The sequence below is a fragment of the Piliocolobus tephrosceles genome, chromosome 19 (assembly GCF_002776525.5).
Source record: "Piliocolobus tephrosceles isolate RC106 chromosome 19, ASM277652v3, whole genome shotgun sequence".
NCBI lineage: Eukaryota > Metazoa > Chordata > Mammalia > Primates > Cercopithecidae > Piliocolobus > Piliocolobus tephrosceles.
In genome coordinates, this window is record NC_045452.1 from 22,704,482 (window position 1) to 22,726,743 (window position 22,262).

Consider the following 22,262-nt stretch of genomic DNA (forward strand, 5'->3'; position numbering starts at 1 on the left):
ACTCTGTCTTAAGAAAAAGGGAAAAAAAAAAAGAGAGAAATGATCTTAATGTTCCAATTAGCAGAAGGACTCTAAAGTAGCTGTTATAGATATGTTAAAGGAAGATGTAGACATAATGAGCGAACAGATGGAGAATCTCAATGAGAAATAGAAACTAAAAAGAACCAGGGATTCTGGGAAGATGGCAGCAGCAGGATAGTTTTTCAGACTTTTCAAATTGTCACATAAACAGAGCAACTAGCTAACAAAACCAAACACTAGGTAATATTTGTTACCTCAATTAGAATTAGAATAATTACCTCCTAATTCACAAACATTCAGTCTGTAACTGCACAGTTAGCAAAATCTAGACTGATAAACTATGTCAAGCAGCCTGGATTCTTTAACAAATACACTACAAGGAAATGAAAAGAGGTAGAGGAGGAGCCTATTAACTAAAAGGGGTTTTAGTTATATCAAATATATTACAAATGAGTGTATCAAATACATTAAAAATGAGCACAAAGAAAATTATCTTGGGGTGAATATTTGGGTGATAAAAGTATTTTTAAAAACACAAAGGACAGCCAGGCGAGGTGCCTCATGTAATCCCAGCACTTTGGGAGACAAGACAGGAGGATCACTTGAGCTCAGGAGTTCAAGACCAACATGGGCAACATAGTGAAACCCGGTCTTTACAAAAAATACAAAAAATTTAGCCAGGCATGGCGGCACGTGCCTATAGTCCCAGCTACTCGGGAGGCTGAGGTGGGAGGATTGCTTGAGCCCAGGAGACAGAGGTTGCAGTGAGCCAAGATTGCACCATTACAGTCCAGCCTGGGTGACAGAACCAGACTCTGTCGCTAAAAAAATAAAAAGAAAAAAACCCCACAATGACCAAGCATAGTGGCATGCACCTATAGTCTCAGCTACTCAGGAAGCTGAGGCAGGAGGATCACTTGAGTCCAAGGGTTCTAAGCTGCAGTCCACTAGGTTGATCAGGTGTCTGCAACAAGTCCATCATCAATATGGTATCTGCTCAGGAGCAGGGAACTACCACGTTACCTAAGGAGGGCTGAACTGGCCCAGATCAGAAACAGAGCAGGTCACAACTCTTGTACTGATCAGTAGTGGGAACAAGCTTGTGAATAGCCAGTACACTCCAGCCTGAGCAAAAGAGCAAGACCCCATCTGTAAAAAGAAAAAAAAAAAGCAAGGAAAAGGGAGTGACTGCTAACAGATACAAGATTTGGAGGAGATGGTAATGAAAATTTTCTGGAATTAGTAGTAGTGATGGTTGTATAACATTGTGAATATACTTAAAACCACTGAATTGTATACTTTTTTAAGTGAAGGAATTTTATGATAAATGAATTATATGTCAATAAAAATTATAAATTCGGTCAGGCATTGTGGTTCATCCTGTAATCCCAGCACTTTGGGAGGCCGAGGCTAGCAGATGACTTGAGCCCAGGAGTTCCAGACCAGCCTGGGCAACATGGCAAAACCCCATTTCTACAAAAAAACTTTAAAAGTGTTTCCTTCAGCAGCACATACACTAAAATTGGAACAATACAGAGATTAGTGTGGCCCCTATGCAAGGATGACATGCAAATTTGTGAAGCATTTCATATATAATCATGAAAGAAAAAAATTAGCTGGGTATGGTAGCATTGGCCTGTACTCCTAGCTACTAGAGAGACTAAAGTGGGAGGATCACCTGAGTCCGGAGGTCAAGGCTGCAGTGAGCTGTGACTAGACTACTGCACTCCAGCCTAGGCAACAGAGTGAGACAGTCTTAAAAAAAAAAATTAAATTCATGTGTAAATAACAGTACACACAAATAAAAAATCACAATTAACTGAGTACAAACTGATATGGCTAGCGTGGTGGCTCACACCTGTAATCCCAGTGTTTTGGCAGGCTGAGGCAGGAGGATCACTTGAGGCCAGGAGTTCAAAACCAGCCTGGGCAACACAGCAAGACTTCTATATCTACAAAAAATACAAAAAATTGGCCAACTATGGTGGCGCACACCTGTAATCCCAGATACTTAGGAGGCTGAGGTGGCAAAATCACTTGACCCCTGAAATTTTTGGTTACAGTGAACTATGATCACATCACTGCGCTCTAGCCTAGGTAACAGAGCAAGGCTCTATCTCCAAAATAAAAAAGGCTGGGCACGGTGGCTAACGCCTATAATCCCAGCACCTTGGGAGGCCAAGGCAGGTGGATAACCTGAGGTCAGGAGTTTGAGACCAGCCTAGCCAACATGGTGAAACCCTGTCTCTACTAAAAATACCAAAAAAAAAAAAAAAAAAAAAATCAGCCAGTCATGGTGGCAGGCGCCTGTAGTCCCAGCTACTTGGGTGGCTGAGGCAGGAGAAGAATCACTTGAATCTGGAAGGTGGAGGTTGCAGTGAGCCAAGATCACACCACTGTACTCCAGCCTGGGCAACAGAGCGAGACTCCATCTCAAAAAAAAAAGTTAGAATGAGGGTTACTTATTGGTACGATTGTAATTATCCTGGGACCTATAGAAGGGTCTTCTGGGATAGTCTGCCAAGTTTATTTTTTTTAATTTTTATTTTTTTGTCTGACTGGTATTCACCTTATAATAATTTCTTTTTTTTTTTTTCTTTTTTCTTTTCTTTTCTTTTTTTTTTTTTTGAGACGGAGTCTTGCTCTGTTGCCCAGGCTGGAGTGCAGTGGCGCAATCTTGGCTCACTGCAACCTCCAGCTTCAGGGTTTATGCAATTCTCCTGCCTCAGCCTCCCAAGTAGCTGGGCTACAGGCGGGTGCCACCATGCCCAGCTAATTTTTGTATTTCTAATAGAGCCACCGAATAATTTCTTAAGGTTTATGTTTGATTGATTTGACTTTCTATATCTGTGTTTTGTTTTACAATAAAAAAATTTTTAATTTTTAAATGACAATTTTAAAGCCAAAAAGTACATTAACTGAAATAGGAAATTCACTGGGTGGACTTAACTGTAGATTGGAGGCTGCAGAAGTTTGCAAACTTGAAGATAAATAGAAAGTATCCAGCTGGGGCCGGGTGCGGTGGCTCACTCCTGTAATCCCAGCACTTTGGGAGGCTGAGGCAGGCAGATCACAAGGTCAGGAGATCGAGACCATCCTGGCTAACACGGTGAAACCCCGTCTCTACTAAAAATATAAAAACAATTAGCCAGGCGTGGTGGTGGGCACCTGTAGTCCCAGCTACTTGGGAGGCTGAGGCAGGAGAATGGCATGAACCCGAGAGGCGGAGCTTGCAGTGAGTGGAGATCGCACCACTGTACTCCAGCCTGGGCAACAGAGCAAGACTCCGTCTTAAAAAAAAAGAAAAAAGAAATTATCCAGCCGGAAGAATAGAACTACATAGTAAAAAGGCCAGGTGCAGTGGCTCACACCTGTAATCCCAGCACTTTGGGAGGCCCAGGCAAGTGGATCATTTGAGGTCATGAGTTCGAGACCAGTCTAACCAACATGGTGAAACCCCGTCCATACTAAAATAACAAAAATTAGCTGGGTGTGGTGGCAGGTGCCTGTAATCTCAGCTACTTGGGAGGCTGAGGCAGAGAGCGATCCTCCCATCTCAGCCTCCCAAGTAGCTGGGATTATAGGCACATGCCACCGTGCCTGGCTACTATTTTGTTTTTTTATAGAGGCAGGGTTTTGCTATGTTGCCCAGGCTGGTCTGCAACTCCTTGGCTCAAACAGTCCTCTTGCCTTGACCTGCCAAAACACTGAAATTACAGGCATGAGCCACTATGCCCAGCCAAATTCCAGGTATTTAAGAGAAATGAAAACATTTCTCAACAAAAAAAGTTGTACAAGGACATTCATAACAGCATTTATTCACAATAGCATAACAACCAAAATGTCCCATCAACAGGAGAATGAATATGCAAATTGTGGTCTGTTCATACAATGGAATACCACTCAGTAATAAAAAAGAACATTTTAATTACTGATTGAATGTTTTTTGTTACTGATTGAAGCAACACCGTGGACGTACTGCATAGACATCCTTCTACCCTCACTGAGCATAGATTATTGCATTCCAGGCTGGAGTGCAGTGGTGCACAGAGCATAGATTATGCTCAGTGAAGGAAGCCAGACACAAAATAGTATATATTACATGATTCCATTTATATGATGTTCTAGATTAGGCAAACTAAGGTTAAAATAATCACAACAGCATTTGCCTCGGAAAATAGGGATATTGATTAGAAATGGACATGGTGACTCACGTCTGTAATCCTAGGACTTTGGGAGCCAAGGTGGGCGGATCACCTGACGTCAGGAGTTCAAGACCAGCCTGGCCAACATGGCAAAATCCCATCTCTACTCAAAATACAAAAATTAGCCAGGCGTGGTGGCAGGCGCCTGTAATCCCAGCTACTTGGGAGGCTGAGGCAGGAGAATCGCTTGAACCCGGTAGGGGCAGAAGTTGCAGTGAGCCGAGGTCACAGCACTTCAGCCTGGGCAAAAGAGCAAAATTCCATCTCAAAAAAGGAAAAAAAGAAATGAACATGAGGAAGCTTTCGGGGGAGATGGAAATGCTCTGTATAAGGCTTGCGTCCAAAATCTATAGGGCAGACTTCAGTCCAAACTCAGGCAGGGTTTATATTATAGTCCTGAGGCAGAATTCCTTCTGCAGTATACCAGAGCAGTTGTGGCATTTGTGTTTATGTATTGTGGATGACCTTTTGGTTTGTGTTTCAGCCAGCCAGGCAACCAAGCTGTTAGAACTTTTCTGACCCTTTCAGCTACAACATTGAATCCAGAATCTCTGATTAGTGGACCCATATCAGTAAAGTTGCCTGATGCAACTATGTTCCTTCTACTATTATCCCACACCATAAATATTCATTCCCACCCATATTCCCAGATTTTTGTCTGTCAGAAATTGGAAACCTCATGCAGTTCTTTTTTTTTATTTTTTGAGATAGAGTTTCACTCTTGTTGCCCAGGTGGGAGTGCAATGGTGCAATCTTGGCTCAACGCAACGTCTGCCTCCCAGGTCCAAGCGATTCTCTTGCCTCAGTTTCCCAAGTAGCTGGGATTACAGGCATGCGCCACCACGCCCAGCTAATTGTGTATTTTTAGTAGAGATGAGGTTTCTCCATGTTGGTCAGGCTGGTCTCGAACTTCTGACCTCAGGTGATCCATCCGCCTTGGCCTCCCAAAGTGTTGGGATTACAGGCGTGAGCTACCACACCCGGCCCCTCGTGCAGTTTTTTGGAGTGGAGTGGACCTCCTCGTGGGTCACACTTTCTACCTAACTTGGAGCCTGCTGAGACTTGAGGACTGCTGGGACTAGAAGAACCAAGGCAACTACCTCAAGGGACATACCTACAGGTTTTCAGGAAAACAGGGTTAGCCTTCTCAGACAGGGGTGGAAGGGCCGCTTCTGCTGGCAATGAAGACTCAGAAGAATTTAGGAGTTCATTGTCCTCAGCTTCAATAGGTTTGGTACATGCATCTGTCAAAATTGTACCATTCAAGTGTATGCATTTTAGTGTATATAAAGACACTTTGGGAGGCCAAGGCAGGAGGATCATTTGAGCTGAAGAGTTCCAGACCAACCTGGGCAACATAGTGAGACCTTGTCTCTTTAAAAAAAAAAAAAAAAAGTTACAGAAATAATTATTTAGTAATACTGTGGTGGGGTGGGGTATGGGTACATTATGCTATGGGTTCCTTATGCTATTAATTTAACCATTCTTCTATTAGAGGACATTTAGAGTTTATCTAATAATTTACAATTATTAAATTACAGTGAACATTTTAGTACATTCAGCTTTTTTGAATTTCAAATATTTTCTTCGGATATATTAGAGTAGAATTATAAGCTCTAGTTACATGAGCATCTTTAAGGCCTTTGATGTAATTGGCTGTATTAGTTTACACTCCTATCAACAGTATGTGAGAATACATATCATATATTTTCCCAGGTCACTTTTTTATCTCATAATTGCTAAAGAAACTGTTATTCTAAAGACACTTAAGTGCTAGTATGTTACTAGTAGCCCAGATGTTGACTAGTTTATCCCATGGTATCTGCTTCACCTGTCAGAAGTGGGTCCCTAGGCTTTCCTGCCTTTTTTTTAATGGTAGTCTGTGCTGTAAGGGATTAGACAGGATCACGGCTGAGCCTCGTCTGCCCACTGACTGCAGTCGTGGCTGGGTGCTTCTTCTGGCCCTACTTCATGTCTCTCCTGACCATTCGAAGAAGAGACTGTGTTGCTGCTCCAGCTTGAAGGAGTGTTGCCCTTCCTGCTAAGCACCTAGGACATGATTGAGCTCCTGGCCATATTGATAGATTGGTACTTATTAAACATCAACAGTGCCCCAGCAGCAGCATCTTGGGGCTTTTCTAATCAAACTTAGTAGCAAACTTAATTTATCTATTTATCTATTAATACTTTATCTATTAATTTAGATAGATACTATCTAAATTATACTACTAATACTTTCTAATACTTTTAGATACTATCTAAATTATACTACTAATACTTTATCTATTAAATTAATTTATCTATTAATTTAGTAATACTTATTAAGCAAACTTAAGTAGCAAACTTAAATTATCTAAGTTCGGATTATTTGGTTTTCCCATCCCTAGGTTCACCGCACCTCAGGCAGAACTCTATGAAGCTGTTCTAGAGATCCAGAGAGATTGTTTGGCCCTCTGCTTCCCTGGGACAAGCTTGGAGAACATCTACAGCATGATGCTGACCTTGATAGGACAGAAGCTTAAAGACTTGGGAATCATGAAGAACATTAAGGAAAATAATGTCTTCAAGGTATTTCACTTCTCTTGACCCCAGTTCTCAAGAACACCTAGCATGCTGCTAGGCTTTTACCCTATATAAAGCTAATTCGATTTAGAAATGGGACAGATGCAGTGATTCATGCCTGTAATCTCAGTAGTTTAGGAGGCTGAGGCAGGAGGATCGCTTGAAGCCAGCCTGGGCAATATAGCGAGACCTATCTGTATGTATATACAGATATATATATACACACATATATATACACACACACATAGATATATATATACACATACACACACGGGGTTAAGTAAAAAGAAAAGATTTAGAAATCATCTTTGTGATCTGTAAGAGGGATTTAGCTTTAACATAGATTAAAACAAAGGAAGTCAGTACTTATTTCTTCCAGAAGATGGCAGCACATTCTGATTCATTACATGCTGCATAACTAGCTCAGTATTCAGAAAACGTAAAATGAAGTCTGGTGTAGACAGGGTGAAAGAGGAAACAAGAAATGAGGAGAAGCCTGGGAAATATAGCAGGACCCTGTCTCTACAAAACATTTAAAAGTTAGCCAGGTGTGGTGGCACACACACACACTACTTGGGAGGTTGAGGTGGGGAGGATCACTTGACCCCAGGAGTTCAAGGCTGCAGTGAACTGTGATCGCACCACTGCACTCCAACCTGGGCCACAAAACAAGGTCCTGTGTCCAAAAAAAAAAAAAAAAAAGAGAGAGAGAGATTAACTTTTAATCACTTTATGGGTTATTCTGCAGGTCAAAGGAGAAGGTATTTGTTTAAGTGACATTTTTGAGACTTCAGCAATATTCCCAAAGGCCATGTCATTAGTGAATTTTTTTCTGCATCCAAAACGTGATGATGTTCAGTAAAAATGTAAAACCTCATCTTTAAAATTAAGATGCTAGATGGCCAAGTCAGATAGACCATTAGGCATCTCCTACCTACAAGTTAAGGCTTCTAGGACTTCTATTATCAATAAAAATGAAGCTGTAAATTGGCTGTTGCTTGGGCCAACAAATCTTTAACTAACTGATGGAAATACCCAAGCTGGCTGGGCACAGTGGCTCACACCTGTAATCCCAGCACTTTGGGAGGCTGAGGCAGGCAGATCACATGAGGTCAGGAGTTCGAGACCAGCCTGGCCAACATGGTGAAACCTTGTCTCTACCAAAAATACAAAAATTTGCCGGGCATGGTGATACAAGTCTATAATCCCAGCTATTGGGGAGGCTGAGGCAGGAGAATCGCTTGAACCCTGGAGACCAAGTTTACAGTGAGCCAAGATCACACCACTGTACTCCAACCTGGACAACAGACCAGGACTCCATCTCAAAAAAAAAGAAATACCCAAGCTGGTATGTGCCCAAAAGTATGCCTTCTCCACAAGTTGCTGTGAGATATTTAGGGTCTCCAGAGTGGATTCCTGAGAGGGATGTGTGAAGGAACATTGGAAAGAGAACTGTGGTAATAGTCATCCTCTCTTTCCCAAAAAAAGAGATTTTTTTTTTCTTTCATTTTTACCTTTCCTGTGGTACTGAAGAACACAGACTTTCATTTGCCACAGTCATTAGTTGGGATTACCCAAGTCAGCATGTATGTAGTATATTAAATAGTGGGAATGGAAGTGTGGATTGATGAGAATGCCATTGGCAGAATTGCATATAAGAGGCTGCAGTTTTTCAGGTGCCTTTAAGTATTAGCCCAAGGAGGGATTAAACTGAAGTGGCAGAACCATGGGGGAGATAATAACACATATCTCACTGATTTATACTTGCCCAGCATTCCCCGTTAGAGGTCATTGCTCTAATGATACTGTGATAATTATCTTTTCCAGGCTGCTCGAAAATACTGCCCTCACCATGTTGGCCACTACCTCGGGATGGATGTCCATGACACTCCAGACATGCCCCGTTCTCTCCCTCTGCAGCCTGGGATGGTAATCACAATTGAGCCAGGTAAGGAGAGGTGTTATAATAGTACTATGAGGTAAACGTTTGTTTGTTTGTTTTTGAGATGGAGTTTTGCTCTTTCGCCCAGGCTGGAGTGAAGTGGTGTGATCTTCACTCACTACAACCTCCGCCCCCCAGGTTCAGCGATTCTCCTGCCTCAGCCTCCTGAGTATCTGGGACTACAGGTGTCCACCATCACGCCTGGCTGATTTTTATATTTTTAGTAGAGACGGGGTTTCGCCATGTTGGCCAGGCTGGTCTCAAACTCCTGACCTCAGGTGATCCACCCATCTCGGTCTCCCAAAGTGCTAGAATTACAGGCCTGAGCCACCATGCCCAGCCACATTGTTTGTTTTTACTTCAACCAATGTAATTAAGTTAGAAGAGACAGGAAAAAAAGTCTCTCCAGTGTGGAAGATAATTTTATTTTACATTTATCTTTCGTATTCTTATTTAACATCACACAATTTGTTCAATTTGAGTCCTTCAATGAACAACTGATGGAGAATACTTCCTATATATAGATACATAGAAATGAATAGATATTAAGAAATGAATCTTTTTTAATCCTGCCTTTCCCAGGGCCAGTTTGTACTGGTCTCCCATTTAGTAGCTGGGGGCTGCTCAAGCTTCCAGAGCCCCCGGTGCTTGCGTGCAGAGAGACAGGCAGACACACTATGCTCTCAGTTTCAACACCTCTGCAAACTGCATTGAACTACCCAGCACCATCCCACTCGTTAGTACCCAACGCCTTCCTCGTAAGCTTCAGAGAAAGCTAACAATCGGATACGTTACCTAACTTGAATGGTCCTGGGTGCTGAGCAGGATTCTGAAGAGGAGCAGTGGCCACAGTGGTGTGTGAAGATTGATGTTGTCAGAGTTGATGGTTAAATACTGATGCTGGTTTTGTTTTGAAAACTGATCTAAATTTTAGATTTCAGGTATTGTAATCTCTATATAAATTATGGCTGTGAAATGTCTTTTATGCCACCCTTTGAACCCAGTCATACATTGCTATCTGTGGCCATAGCTATATCGTTTGGTTCAATCTGGTTGGTACACAAGCGCTTCCTTAACTGCGCTCTATTTTCCTTTGCTGATCTTTTTCAGTTTTTTAATCGTAGAGCAGGATCTGGGAGGATAGTGGAGGAAGTTTACAACTTGTTTAATATAAAAAGCCCTGGTGTGTGTCTAACTTCATGATTAGAAAGGGTATCTGGGGTTCCTACATTTTTCCAAATATACATTAAAGTCTTTCAGTTTCTCTTTTACTTTATATTATACACATCAGATATATTTAAACCTTATAATGACTATTTCTGCAGCTTCCAGTTGTCAAGGCTAATAATCTCTAAATGTTTCTTTTCATACAGTTTAAATATATTTTGTCTTTATTTTTGCAAAGTGCTCTTTTTCCAGGGGACTTTTAGGCAGGGGAAGAAAGCACTTATATAATCTGCTTGTACCCCACATATATTGACGTACTTTTAAATTAAGTAACTTTACTGGCCTGCTTGAGCCACTGGAATATGACAGAATCATGATCAGCATTGCCATAGTTGTATTGAGCTTGTAGTCCAATATAGATAACCACAATAATAATTTTAGTAATGATACCAACATGTGTTGACCATTATATGCCAGGCACTTTGACATGTATTATCTCATTTAATCTTCACAGCTTTACTAGGTAGGTACCATAAAGATCCGGTATTACAGAGGAAGGAATTTTAACCCAGAGGTTAACTTACTTGCCCCAAACCACCCAGTTACTGTCATTCCTGAACAGCGTGTTCTTCTTTCTACTTCATAGGCATTTATATTCCAGAGGATGACAGAGATGCCCCAGAGAAGTTTCGGGGTCTTGGTGTACGAATTGAGGATGATGTAGTGGTGACTCAGGACTCACCTCTCATCCTTTCTGCAGATTGTCCCAAAGAGATGAATGACATTGAACAGATATGCAGCCGAGCTTCTTGACCTTCACTGCGGCCCACATGCACCTCAGGTTCAAGATGGGTGTGTGCTGGCAGCCCTGCACGTGTGCTTTCTGAGTGTCTCTGTGTATGCATTAATATATGTGTTCCATTTGGGAGCATAGCAGCTGTGTGAATGTATGTAATCGTGTGTGTGAGGTTTTTTTGTTTTAAGCAGTTAGAAGTCTGGAAAAATGAATTTTTGAATAGTATGTTACTGCAGCTTTGGTAACATTAATTCTATAGAATTAATGACCAGAGCAATTTTAATTTTTAAACATAAAGGTCTTAGTTACATATATCCATGCATTCCAGTTAACACATTTAAACATACGGAAATTTCACTACTTCTTTCAAGTCCTTCCCTTTCTATACTTTTGCTGAGATCCACCCAATATCAGAAGTTTGTGTGATCCCTGTATTTTTAGGTAATTACCAAGGTCTCTGCCTACGCGAAAATTCATCTGTCGGTGATTGTGGGTGGCCAATACATACCTTCTGTAAGTCCTCCCTACCTGTTCTAGATCCTGCGTATCTACTGGAGCCGTATGAGCCCTCAGGGCACTGGTGTCCTGCAGTCTTACTAGTCACCCACAGTCCAGGTTCCAGCAACACTAGCTCCCTACCAAACAAAACACTTTTGAGCTTTTCTTCCCATTTGGCTGCCTGAGACCTGGAAAGTGTTTAGATTCTTGATAAAGAAGGAAATGGAAGAGAAAGAAAATTGTATATGTATATACTAAAGATCCAGACATCAGGTCTGGGCATAGTGACTCAACGCCTGTAATCCCAGCACTTTGGGAGGTTGAGGCAGGTGGATCACTTGAGACCAGGAGGTCAAGACCAGCCTGGCCAACATGGTGAAACCCTGTCTCTACTAAAAGTACAAAAATGAGCTGGGTGTGGTGATACATGCCTGTAATCCCAGCTATTTGGGAGGCTGCGTCATGAGAATTGCTTGAATCTGGGAGCTGGAGGTTGCAGTGAGCTGAGCTCATGCGACTGCACTCCAGCCTGGGTGACTGAGCAAGACTCTTCCTCAAAAAAAAAAAAAAAAAAAAAAAAAAATCCTGACATCCTGCCATCTTTTCTCTTCGATTTAAAGATGATTTCTTAATGATGTCTTCAAAAATTAATAAAAAGAAAAGAAAAAAAATGATTTCTTTCCCAGACATCCCTGCTCCCTCTATAGATTCTTGATGCACTGACCCTCACGGGTTAGCCTTGTAGCTGTTGTGCTATGCAGAAGCAGATCCTCTACTTACTTACCCTGTCAGAGTCACAGTAGTGGCGCCCAGTTTTCAGAGAAGTACCCCTATTATTCTGTGATTTCCTCTAGTGCTAATAGAAACAAAATACGGACTCTACCAAATACCCATAAATATCCTGTGATTCTTATCTTTCTCTGATATTAGCATTGGGAGTGCAGTGGTAAAGAGTCATATTTCTTTTTTTTTTTTGGAGACAGAGTCTTGCTCTGTCACCTGGGCTGGAGTGCAGTGGCGCGATCTCGGCTCACTACAGCCTCCACCATCCGGGTTCAGGCAATTCTCCTGCCTGAGCCTACCGAGTAACTGGGACTACAGGCGCACACCACCATGCTCAGCTAATTTTTTGTATCTTAATTTTTTGTATTTTAGTAAAGACAGGGTTTCACCCTGTTGCCCAGGCTGGTCTCAAACTCCTGAGCTCAGGCAATCTGCCCACCTTAGCCTCCCAAAGTGCTAGGATTACAGGCATGAGCCACCACACCTGGCGTAAGAGTCATATTTCTTTAAAAACAAACGTTGGATACAATTATACAACAACTCAATTTGCAAGGTGAACGGGGCTAGATTACCACAGATAGCTTATTTAGGAGCTTCTGTGATAGAGGGAAGCTTTAAGAACCAGTATGTTCACCTCCTTTAAACCTGGATATGAGCTCAAGATGTATAAAGCATGCCAATTGTTAGAACACAAATTTGAGGGTTTCTTAAAAAAACAATTTGTATTAGGGAAGCACAAGCTAGGGGATTAACAATCTCTGCAGTGCTGGAAGTTTGCCTATCTTATCAGGGAAACCCAGGGTACACAGTGAAAAGCAGACAGGCAGTGACTTCCTCAAGAGACAGATAATGTGAAAACAAAAGTGATAGAAATCGTATCCTGACAGTGCTAGCCCAGGAATGCCTGGCTTTGCGCACCTTATCTAAGCAGCTCTCAGAAGGGAGGCTGCACAGCTGGAGTCTCCATCCCCCATACCCACTCTCCCACCTCCCTCCAATTTCTCAATCCAGCACTGCTTTTTTTTTTTTTTTTTTGAGACGGAGTCTCGCTCTGTCACCCAGGCTGGAGTGCAGTGGCCAGATCTCAGCTCACTGCAAGCTCCGCCTCCCGGGTTTACGCCATTCTCCTGCCTCAGCCTCCCAAGTAGCTGGGACCACAGGTGCCCGCCACCTCACCCAGCTAGTTTTTTGTATTTTTTAGTAGAGACGGGGTTTCATCGTGTTAGCCAGGATGGTCTCGATCTCCTGACCTCGTGATCCGCCCGTCTCAGCCTCCCAAAGTGCTGGGATTACAGGCTTGAGCCACCGCGCCCGGCCCAGCGCTACTTTTTAAAAGAAGGGGAGGGAAACAACTCCACATCTCTGGCTTCTCACTTCCCAGGCTCTGTGCCCCCAACAGCCCTTTCCTTGAATTGTGTTTCCTTTGTTCATTTATAATCCAGGAATAAGGAATTTCCTTTTCTTCTCGTTTCTTTTTTTTTTTTTTTTTTTTGAGATGGAGTCTCGCACTGTCACCCGGGCTGGTGTGCAATGGCAAGATCTCAGCTCACTGCAACCTCCTCCTCCCAGGTTCAAGCGATTCTCCTGCCTCAGCCTCTCGAGTAGCTAGGATTACAGGCGTCTGCCACCATACCCGGCTATTTTTTTGTATTTTAAGTGTAGATGAGGTTTCACGATGTTGGCCAGGCTGGTCTTGAACTCCTGACCTCACGATCCACCCACCTTGGCCTCCCTAAGTGCTGGGATTCCAGACGTGAGCCACCGTGCCTCCTGTATCATTGTCTATGGTCTAAACTTTTCTAGCTAAAAGCCTAGGTGGCTTGTACGTATGGCAGCATGCTTGGACATGAAACAGATTTCTGGTTAGATTCTAGTCAAGTTCTATAGATGTTACTGGTAGGCAGAAAGGCTGTTATGGAATTCTTTTTTTTTATTATTATTATTTTTATTTTTTTTGAGACGGAGTCTCGCTCTGTCGCCCAGCCTGGAGTGCAGTGGCGCCATCTCCACTCACTGCAAGCTCCGCCTCCCAGGTTCAAGCCATTCTCCTGCCTCAGCCTCCCGTATAGCTGGCACTACAGGTGCCCGCCACCGCGCCCGGCTAATTTTTGTATTTTTTTAGTAGAGATGGGGTTTCACCGTGTTAGCCAGGATGGTCTCGATCTCCTGATCTCGTGATCCGCTCGTCTCGGCCTCCCAAAGTGCTGGAATTACAGGCGTGAGCCACCGCGCCCGGCCATGTTGTGGAATTCTTCTGGTGACTTTTAGTCCCTGACCCAGGTATATTGTCCTTTGAGTCCCAGATTAACTAACTATAGCAGCTAAGCATTTGAATCAGACTTCTCATAGCAATATTATGGGCTGTCTGATATATTCAGGATTTGTTGAGCAGATAATTGTGCACAGTGCTGTGTGTGATCTTACTCATTCTCAGCCTTGCCACAGACATACCCCACATTTCCCTTTAGTTATTTTTTTTATACAGAGAATGCTATTGTTATTGGATATCAAATAATTTTATTTTTCTAATGTCGGGAAATGACCCATTCCACTTAAGTCAGTTTTCCAAATAATTAAAAAAATACTTCAGAAATAAAATGTTTCCAAATATTTCTTAAAATTCTTAAAATTTAGATTAAAGTTTGCTGATCTCTTACATTTAATAAAGCTGGGACTTGAAGACTTACCATAGTTTTCAACTGCCTTGCAAGTTCATAAACTTGTAAGGGTACAAAGTGAATAAGATAAATTCAGAGTTTTAAGGTAAGGGCTTTATATTAGCTTTTTTTTTTTTTTTTTTTTTAAGGTTGTTTTGTTTTGTTTTTGTTTTTGAGACAGAGTCTCATTCTGTCACCCAGGCTGGAGTGCAGTTGCACGATCTTGGCTCACTGCAACCTCCATCTCCTGGGTTCAGGCAATTCTTCTGTCTCAGCCTTCTGAGTAGCTGGGACTACAGGCACATGCCACCATGCCCGGCTACTTTTCTGTATTTTTAATAGAGATGGGGTTTCACTATGCTAGCCAGGATGGTCTCAATCTCCTGACCTCATAATCTGCCCACCTTGGACTCCCAAGGTGCTGAGATTACAGGCGTGAGCCACCGCACCTGGCCTTTTTAAAGTTTTTAATTGACATATAATTGTACATATTTACGGGGTACATAGTGATGTTTTGATACATATAATATATAATGATCAGATCGGAACAATTAGCATATCCATCACATTGAACAATTATCATTTGTGTTGAGCCTTTAGTTCTTTTTTTGGGGGGGGACAGTTTTTTTTTTTTTTTTTTTTGGAGACAGGGTCTCACTCTGTCACCCAGGCTGGAGTGCAGTGGCACCATCTCGGCTCACTGCAGCCTCCGACTCCCTGGTTCAAGCAGTTCCCCTGCCTCAGCCTCCCAAGTAGCTGGGATTACAGACATGCACCACCATGCCCAGCTAATTTTTGTATTTTTAGTAGAGACAGGGTTTCACCATATTGGCCACGATAGTCTTGATCTCCTGACCTTGTAATCTGCCCACCTTGGCCTCCCAGAGTGCTGGGATTACAGGCGTGAGCCACCGCGCCCAGCTGAGCCTTTAGTTCTAAGTATAATAAATAATATCTCTACCAGTCACTCCTATTAAAAATCTTAAAAAAAATTACTCAAATGTTACCACTGGAATTTTTCTCCCTGAATTGAAGGTACGTGGTTAGATCATTAACAATACCATCTAAATGAAGGAAACGTATCTGGATATCCAGTGTCATATACTTTTATGTATTTATTTCAGGAATTACTATTTTGTCTCCATAATTAGGAAACAGACTGTGTTCTTTATTTGAAACACAACAGTATAAATACTGGAGTAAAGTTGGGTGCAGTGGATCATGGCCGTAATCCCAGCACTTGAGCCCAGGAGTTTGAGACCAGCCTAGGCAACATAGAGAGACCTTGTCTCAGCAAAAAAATTTAAAGTTAGCCAGGTGTGGTGCTGTGCACCTATAGTCCCAGCTACTCAGGAGGCTGAGGTGGGAGGACCACTTGAGCACAGGAGGTCAAGGCTGCAGTGAGCCATGATTGTGCCACAGAGCAAGACCCTGTCTCAATAAAAAAGAAGAGAAAAACTGGAGTGAGAACTCTCCTCCTCTCATAATCATAGTATCCACGTTAGGAAAATGCTTCTGAGAGTAACTTAAAGTACTCTGTGTGCATCTTCTTTCAAAACCTTGCTTTTTTCTCAGTTTTTGTAAGGTGAGAAAGGAAACAACCTTCACCATAGAAGTACTGTCTTAATTGAGATTAAGATCCAAATAAAACATGTTAAACCTCCATATAAAGACATTGCAACTCATTAAAACAGAAAAATGTACCTTTGTTATGTCTTTCCAAATATCCATACCCACATCCTGTTCAGCTTTGTTAATAATACAAAGATCACAAATGTGAAGCACAAATGCTGCTTCTCCCCCTCCTGTTCCCGTGTCAGAGATGGAGAAGAAAGCACAGTGAGCTGTTCACCAGTCCAGCAGTGAACTTGGAGTCCTTTGTAACAGTGTTTCCAATAACTGCTGCCAATAAAACAGTTAGAATTTGAGTTAGAACCTATCTGCTGTCCCTCAACTAGTGTCTGATAGCCGAGAATGTAATTCGTTTGTGTGTCTATTAGAAAATTAGCAGCACTTTGGGAGGCCGAGGTGGGTGGATCTCGAGGTCAGGAGATCGAAACCATCCTGGTTAACCCAGTGAAACCCCGTTTCTACTAAAAATACAAAAAATTAGCTGGGCGTGGTGGCGGGCGCCTGTAGTCCCAGCTACTGGGGAGGCTGAGGCAGGAGAATGGCGTGAACCCAGGAGGCGGAGCTTGCAGTGAGCCGAGATAGCGCCACTGCACTACAGCCTGGGCGACAGAGCTAGACTCTGTCTCAAAAAAAAAAAAAAAAGGAAAAGAAAATTAGGCAGGCCCCACAGACAGTAGCAGCATGAAGGAACCTGCTTAGAAGAGGTTTTTATGGTGTGATTGTGTGTTTTTTTTTTTTAATTGTTGTTTCCTGAAGTAGAATCCATAGCCCAAAACAAGTTTCAAGCCTGAGAAAATATAATTTGAGGTGTTTTTTATGCTCCTAATGAAAAGATGAATGAATGCATCATTAAACCTTAACAGTAGAGCAGAATTTCACTGTTACAAACCGCATAGGTCCTCCTGGTTGTGCTGCTGTTCTCTGCCTGTGTGTCACTGAGTTTGAGCATCATTATTGTTTGAATCAGAGGACCCACTGGGATTAAGGCTTCTTGGAGTTGCTGCGCAAGAATCTGAGGAAACTTCAATCTTTACTAGCATTTCTTAATGCTTTCCATGACTTTTGTGCAATTATATAAGTTCAATTTAGACAAAATGCTGTTACTTTTTAAGGCATTACTATTCACTGAAAATAGATATGTCATTCCCCATAAAGGGAAAAGCATTTGTAACTGTCATTTTAAAAAAAAACAACTATAAAACAATATAGAGGTGTATGGTGTGTGTGTGTTACTTTAGAATCTAGAGTTTACAGTCTAGATTGTTTAGTGTAAACATGAGACCATCTGGTTTTACAAATATTTACAAATATTTTACAAACTATTCATTAGCTGCTGTCTCAAAATCATGATAGCAAACTTGAAATGATTTTATCAGTCTTATAGAGGAAGAATCTGATGGATTTGATCCAGCCTGTTAAACTGGTTGACACAAAAGTGACTGAAAGGTCTCCAGAAAGTCTGCATAGTACTCAAGACTGTAAACTATAGGCCGGGCGCGGTGGCTCAGGCCTGTAATCCCAGCACTTTGGGAGGCCAAGACGGGCGGATCACGAGGTCAGGAGATCGAGATCATCCTGGCTAACACGGTGAAACCCCGTCTCTACTAAAAATACAAAAAAAATTAGCCGGGCGTGGTGGCGGGTGCCTCTCTAGTCCCTGCTACTCGGGAGGCTGAGACAGGAGAATGGCGTGAACCCGGGAGGCGGAGCTTATAGTGAGCCAAGATCGCGCCACTGCACTCCAGCCTGGGCGACAAAGTGAGACTCCGTCTCAAAAAAAAAAAGACTGTAAACTATAACCGTGCACATTTTATGAAGGATGGATTTTGTGGGGAAATAGGATCAAGTTGCAAAATTAGGAATATTTGAACTTTGTCAACCATATAATGAATCATAAGTGTAGCCATCTTGGGCTCAAGTAGCCGGGACTACAGTTGCCTGCCACCACGCCTGGCTAATTTTTGTATTTTTAGTAGAGATAGGGTGGCATGAACCACCTCACCCAGCCATTTTTGTTTTGTTTTGTGTTTTTGAGACAGAGTCTTGCTCTGTCACCCAGGCTAGAGTGCAGTGGTGTGACCTCAGCTCACTTCAACCTCTGCTTCCCAGGTTCCAGCAATTCTCTTGCCTCAGTCTCCTGAGTAGCTGGGATTACAGGTACACATCACCACACCCAGCGAATTTTTGTATGTTAGTAGAGATGGGGTTTCACCATGTTGGCCAGGCTGGTCTTCAACTCCTGACCTCAAGTGATCTGCCTGCCTCGGCCTCCCAAAGTGCTAGGATTACAGGCGTGAGTCACTGCATCCATCCTAAATGTTATATGTCCCAAAAAAATAATTTTTAAAATGTTAATGAAAGATTTGAGCTTACTTCTGGGAACTTCTGAGTTTTTTGCTATCAGGCTGAAACACCTATACACTATACCTCATCCAGACTTTTTAGCGATAATGTCTTCAGGTTCTTCTTACACAAGTAGGTGATAAAAAACTTAAAATCAGCCAGGCACGGTGGCTCATTCCTGTAACCCCGGCACTTTGGGAAGCCAAGGCAGGTGGATTGCTTGAGTCCAGGATATTAAGACCAGCATGGGCAACATGGTGAAACCCTGTCTCTACTAAAAATAAAAAATTAGCCAAGCATGGTAGTGTAACACCTATAGTCCCAGCTGCTAGGGAGGCTGAGGTGGGAGGATTTATTGAGCCTGTGAGGTTGAGGCTGCTAACCAAGATTGTGCCACTGCACACCAGCCTGGGAGTCAGAGCTAGACCCTATCTCAAAAAAGAAGAAAAAGTTGTCTGGGCGCAGTGGTTCATGCCTATAATTGCAGCACTTTGGGAGGCCAAGGCGGGCGGATCACCTGAGGTTGGGAGTTCAAGACCAGCCTGACCAACATGGAGAAACCCCATCTCTACTAAAAATACAAAATTAGCTAGGCATGGTGATGCATGCCTGTAATCCCAGCTACTCGGGAGGCTGAGGCAGGAGAATCACTTGAACCCAGGAGGCAGAGTTTGCAGTGAGCCAAGATTGCACCATTGCAGTCTAGCCTGGGCAACAGAGCGAGACTCCATCTCAAAAAAAAAAAGAAAAAGTTAAACCAGGCCGGGCACAGTGGCTCACACACCTGTAATCCCAGCACTCTGGGAGGCCAAGGTGGGCGGATCACCTGAGGTCAGGAGTTTGAGACCAGCCTGGCTAACATGGTGAAACCCCGTTTCCACTAAAAATATAAAAGATTAGCCGGGTGGTATGCACCTGTAATCCCAGCTACTTGGGAGGCTTGAACCTGGGAGGCAGAGGTTGCAGTGAGCCAAGATCACGCCATTGCACTCCAGTTTGGGCAACAGGAGCGAAACTCCATCTCAAGAAAAAAATATATATATGTAGGTTAAACCAGTTTTAGGACTGTTCAAAAATTTACCATCAGGCACAGTAGTGGTTGTAGTCCCAGGTACTTGGGAAGCTGAGACAGCAGAATCGCTTGAACCCAGCAGTTTGAGTCCAGCCTAAGCAACATAGCAAGACCCCCAATCTGAAAAGAAAAAATACATTACCATTGAACTGATGAAATGGATAAAATATGGTGTATCCATACATTAAGATATTCAGCCATAAAAAGGAATAGGTAGGCCGGGCATGGTAGCTCACACCTGTAATCCCAGCACTTTGGGAGGCCGAGGTGGGCAGATCACAAGGTCAGGAGTTTGAGACTAGCCTGGACAACAAGGTGAAACCCCATCTCTACTAAAAATACAATTAACCAGGCATGGTGGTGCGAGCCTGTAGTCCCAGCTGCTCAGGAGACTAAGGCAGGAGAATCGCTTGAACCTGGGAGGCGGAGGTTGCGATGAGCTGAGATCGTGCCACTGCACTTCAGCCTGGGCAACAGTGCGAGACTCCGTCTCAGAAAAGAAAAAAAAAAAGGAATAGTTAATGCTACAACATGAATAAATTTTGAAAACATTATGCTAAGGGAAAGAAGCCAGACACAAAAAGAGGGCTGTCGCAGGAGTTCATTTAAATGAAATGTCCAGAAGAGGCAAATCCATACAGACAAAAAGTAGGTTAGTGATTACAAGGTGCTTGAGGGCAGGGGAAATGGAGAGTGGCTGCTAACAGGTACAGAGTTTTGTGGGGTTTGGGGTTTGGTTTTTGTTGTTTGGGTTGTTTTGTGTTTTGTTTTTGTTTTTGTTTCTAGACAGGGTCTCACTCCAGTTGCCCAGACTGGAAATGCAGTGGTGTGATCTCGGCTCACTGCAGCCTCGACTTCCCAGGCTCAGGTGATTCTCCGACCTCAGCCTCCCAAGTAGCTAGAACTACAGACATAAGCCACCATGCCTGGCTAAATTTTTTTGTACTTTTTGTAGAGACAAGGTTTCATCATACTGCCCAGGCCTGGTCTCAAACTCCTGGGACCAAGCAGTCCTTCCCCCTCAGCCTTCCAAAGTGCTGAGATTACAGGCATGAGCCACTGCACACGGCCCAGAGTTTCTTTTTTAGGTGATGAAAATGTGGAACCCGATAGTGGTGATAGATGTCTAACTCTGTGAAAACCATTAAATTGTTCACTTTATGTTAAATAAATCTTTAAAACAATAATTTATGCTGGGTGCAGTGGCCCATGCATGTAATTTCAGAAACTCAGGAGGCTGAGGTAGGAGGATCACTTGAGCCCAGGGGTTTCAGGCTGCATTGAGCTATGATCATGCCACTGTACTCCAGCCTGGGTGACAGAGCAAGACTCCATTTCTTAAAAACTGAAAAAATTATTACCACTGAAGTAAAATTTAAAGAATCTAAGGCTGGGCAACATGGCAAAACCTCATCTCTACTAAAAATACCAAAAATTAGCCAGCTGTGATGGCATGTGCCTGTAGTCCCAGCTACTGAGGAGGCTGAGGTGGGAGAATTGCCTGAGCCCAGGAGGTCAAGGCAGCAGTGATCGCGCCACTGTACTCCAGCCTGGCCAAGTGGAGTGAGACCCCATCTCAACAATAAAAACAAAAAAGAATCTAGCAACTCTTCCTTTAACTAACAAATGTGAATTTTTTTTTCTTTTTTTTTGTGGGGAGGACAAGTCTTGCTTTGTCGCCCAGACTGGAGTACAGTGACCTCAGCTCACTGCAGCCTCCACCACCCAGGTTCAAGCGGTTCTCCTGTGAGCCAAGATTGCGCCATTGCACTCTAGCCTGGGAGACAGAGCAAAACTCAGTCTCAAAAAAAAAATTGAAAGTAGGGACTCGGTTATTTGTACACCAATGTTCATTGCAGCACTATTCACAATAGCCAAAAGGTAGAAAAATCCAAATATCGATTGATGGATGAGTAGATAAACAAAATGTGTATACATGCAATGAAATATTAGTCAGTTTTCTAAAGGAATGAAATTCTGATACATGTGACAACATGGACGAACCTTGAAGACATTATGCTAAGTGAAATAAGCCAGATACAAAAAGACAAATACTGTATGATTCCACTTACATGCAGTGCCTAGTAGTCAAATTCATAGAGACAGAAGTAAAACAGTGGTCACCAATGTCTGGGGAATGGAAAGTTATTAACAGGTATAGAGTTTCGGTGGCTCATGCCTGTAATCCCAGCACTTTGGGAGGCCGAGGTGGGTGGATCGATTGAGGCCAAGAGTTCAAGACCAGCCTGGCCAACATGGTGAAACTCCCGTGTCTACTAAAAATACAAAAATTATCCGGGCGTTGTGGTGCACACCTGTTAGCTACTCGGGAGGATGAGGCATGAGAATCGCTTGAACCCGCGAGACAGAGGTTGCAGTGAGCCAAGGTCACACCACTGCACTACAGCCTGGGCGATAGAGTGAGACTCAAAATAAAATAAGATGGTTAAAATTATATTCTCGGCCGGGCGCGGTGGCTCAAGCCTGTAATCCCAGCACTTTGGGAAGCTGAGACGGGCGGATCACGAAGTCAGGAAATCGAGACCATCCTGGCTAACACGGTGAAACCCCGTCTCTACTAAAA

The 22,262-nt window shown here is 43.0% G+C and overlaps 1 protein-coding gene and 1 non-coding gene across 5 annotated transcripts in view; both read left to right on the forward strand.

Annotated features, from left to right (window-relative positions):
- Positions 1 to 10,830, forward strand: part of XPNPEP3 (X-prolyl aminopeptidase 3) — a 64,532-nt gene extending 53,702 nt beyond the window's left edge. For all 4 annotated transcript variants that reach the window (XM_023221904.2, XM_023221901.3, XM_023221903.3 and 1 more), the window contains 3 exons: positions 6,614 to 6,794; positions 8,616 to 8,736; positions 10,544 to 10,830. In XM_023221904.2, the coding sequence (XP_023077672.1) occupies positions 6,614 to 6,794; positions 8,616 to 8,736; positions 10,544 to 10,710 (469 nt within the window). In that variant the 3' untranslated portion in view covers positions 10,711 to 10,830. The remainder of the gene's footprint in view (positions 1 to 6,613; positions 6,795 to 8,615; positions 8,737 to 10,543) is intronic.
- Positions 1,514 to 1,617, forward strand: LOC111549171. The gene has a single exon (XR_002733627.1). It is a non-coding gene; the product is annotated as a U6 spliceosomal RNA (small nuclear RNA).
- Positions 10,831 to 22,262: the final 11,432 nt, after the last annotated feature.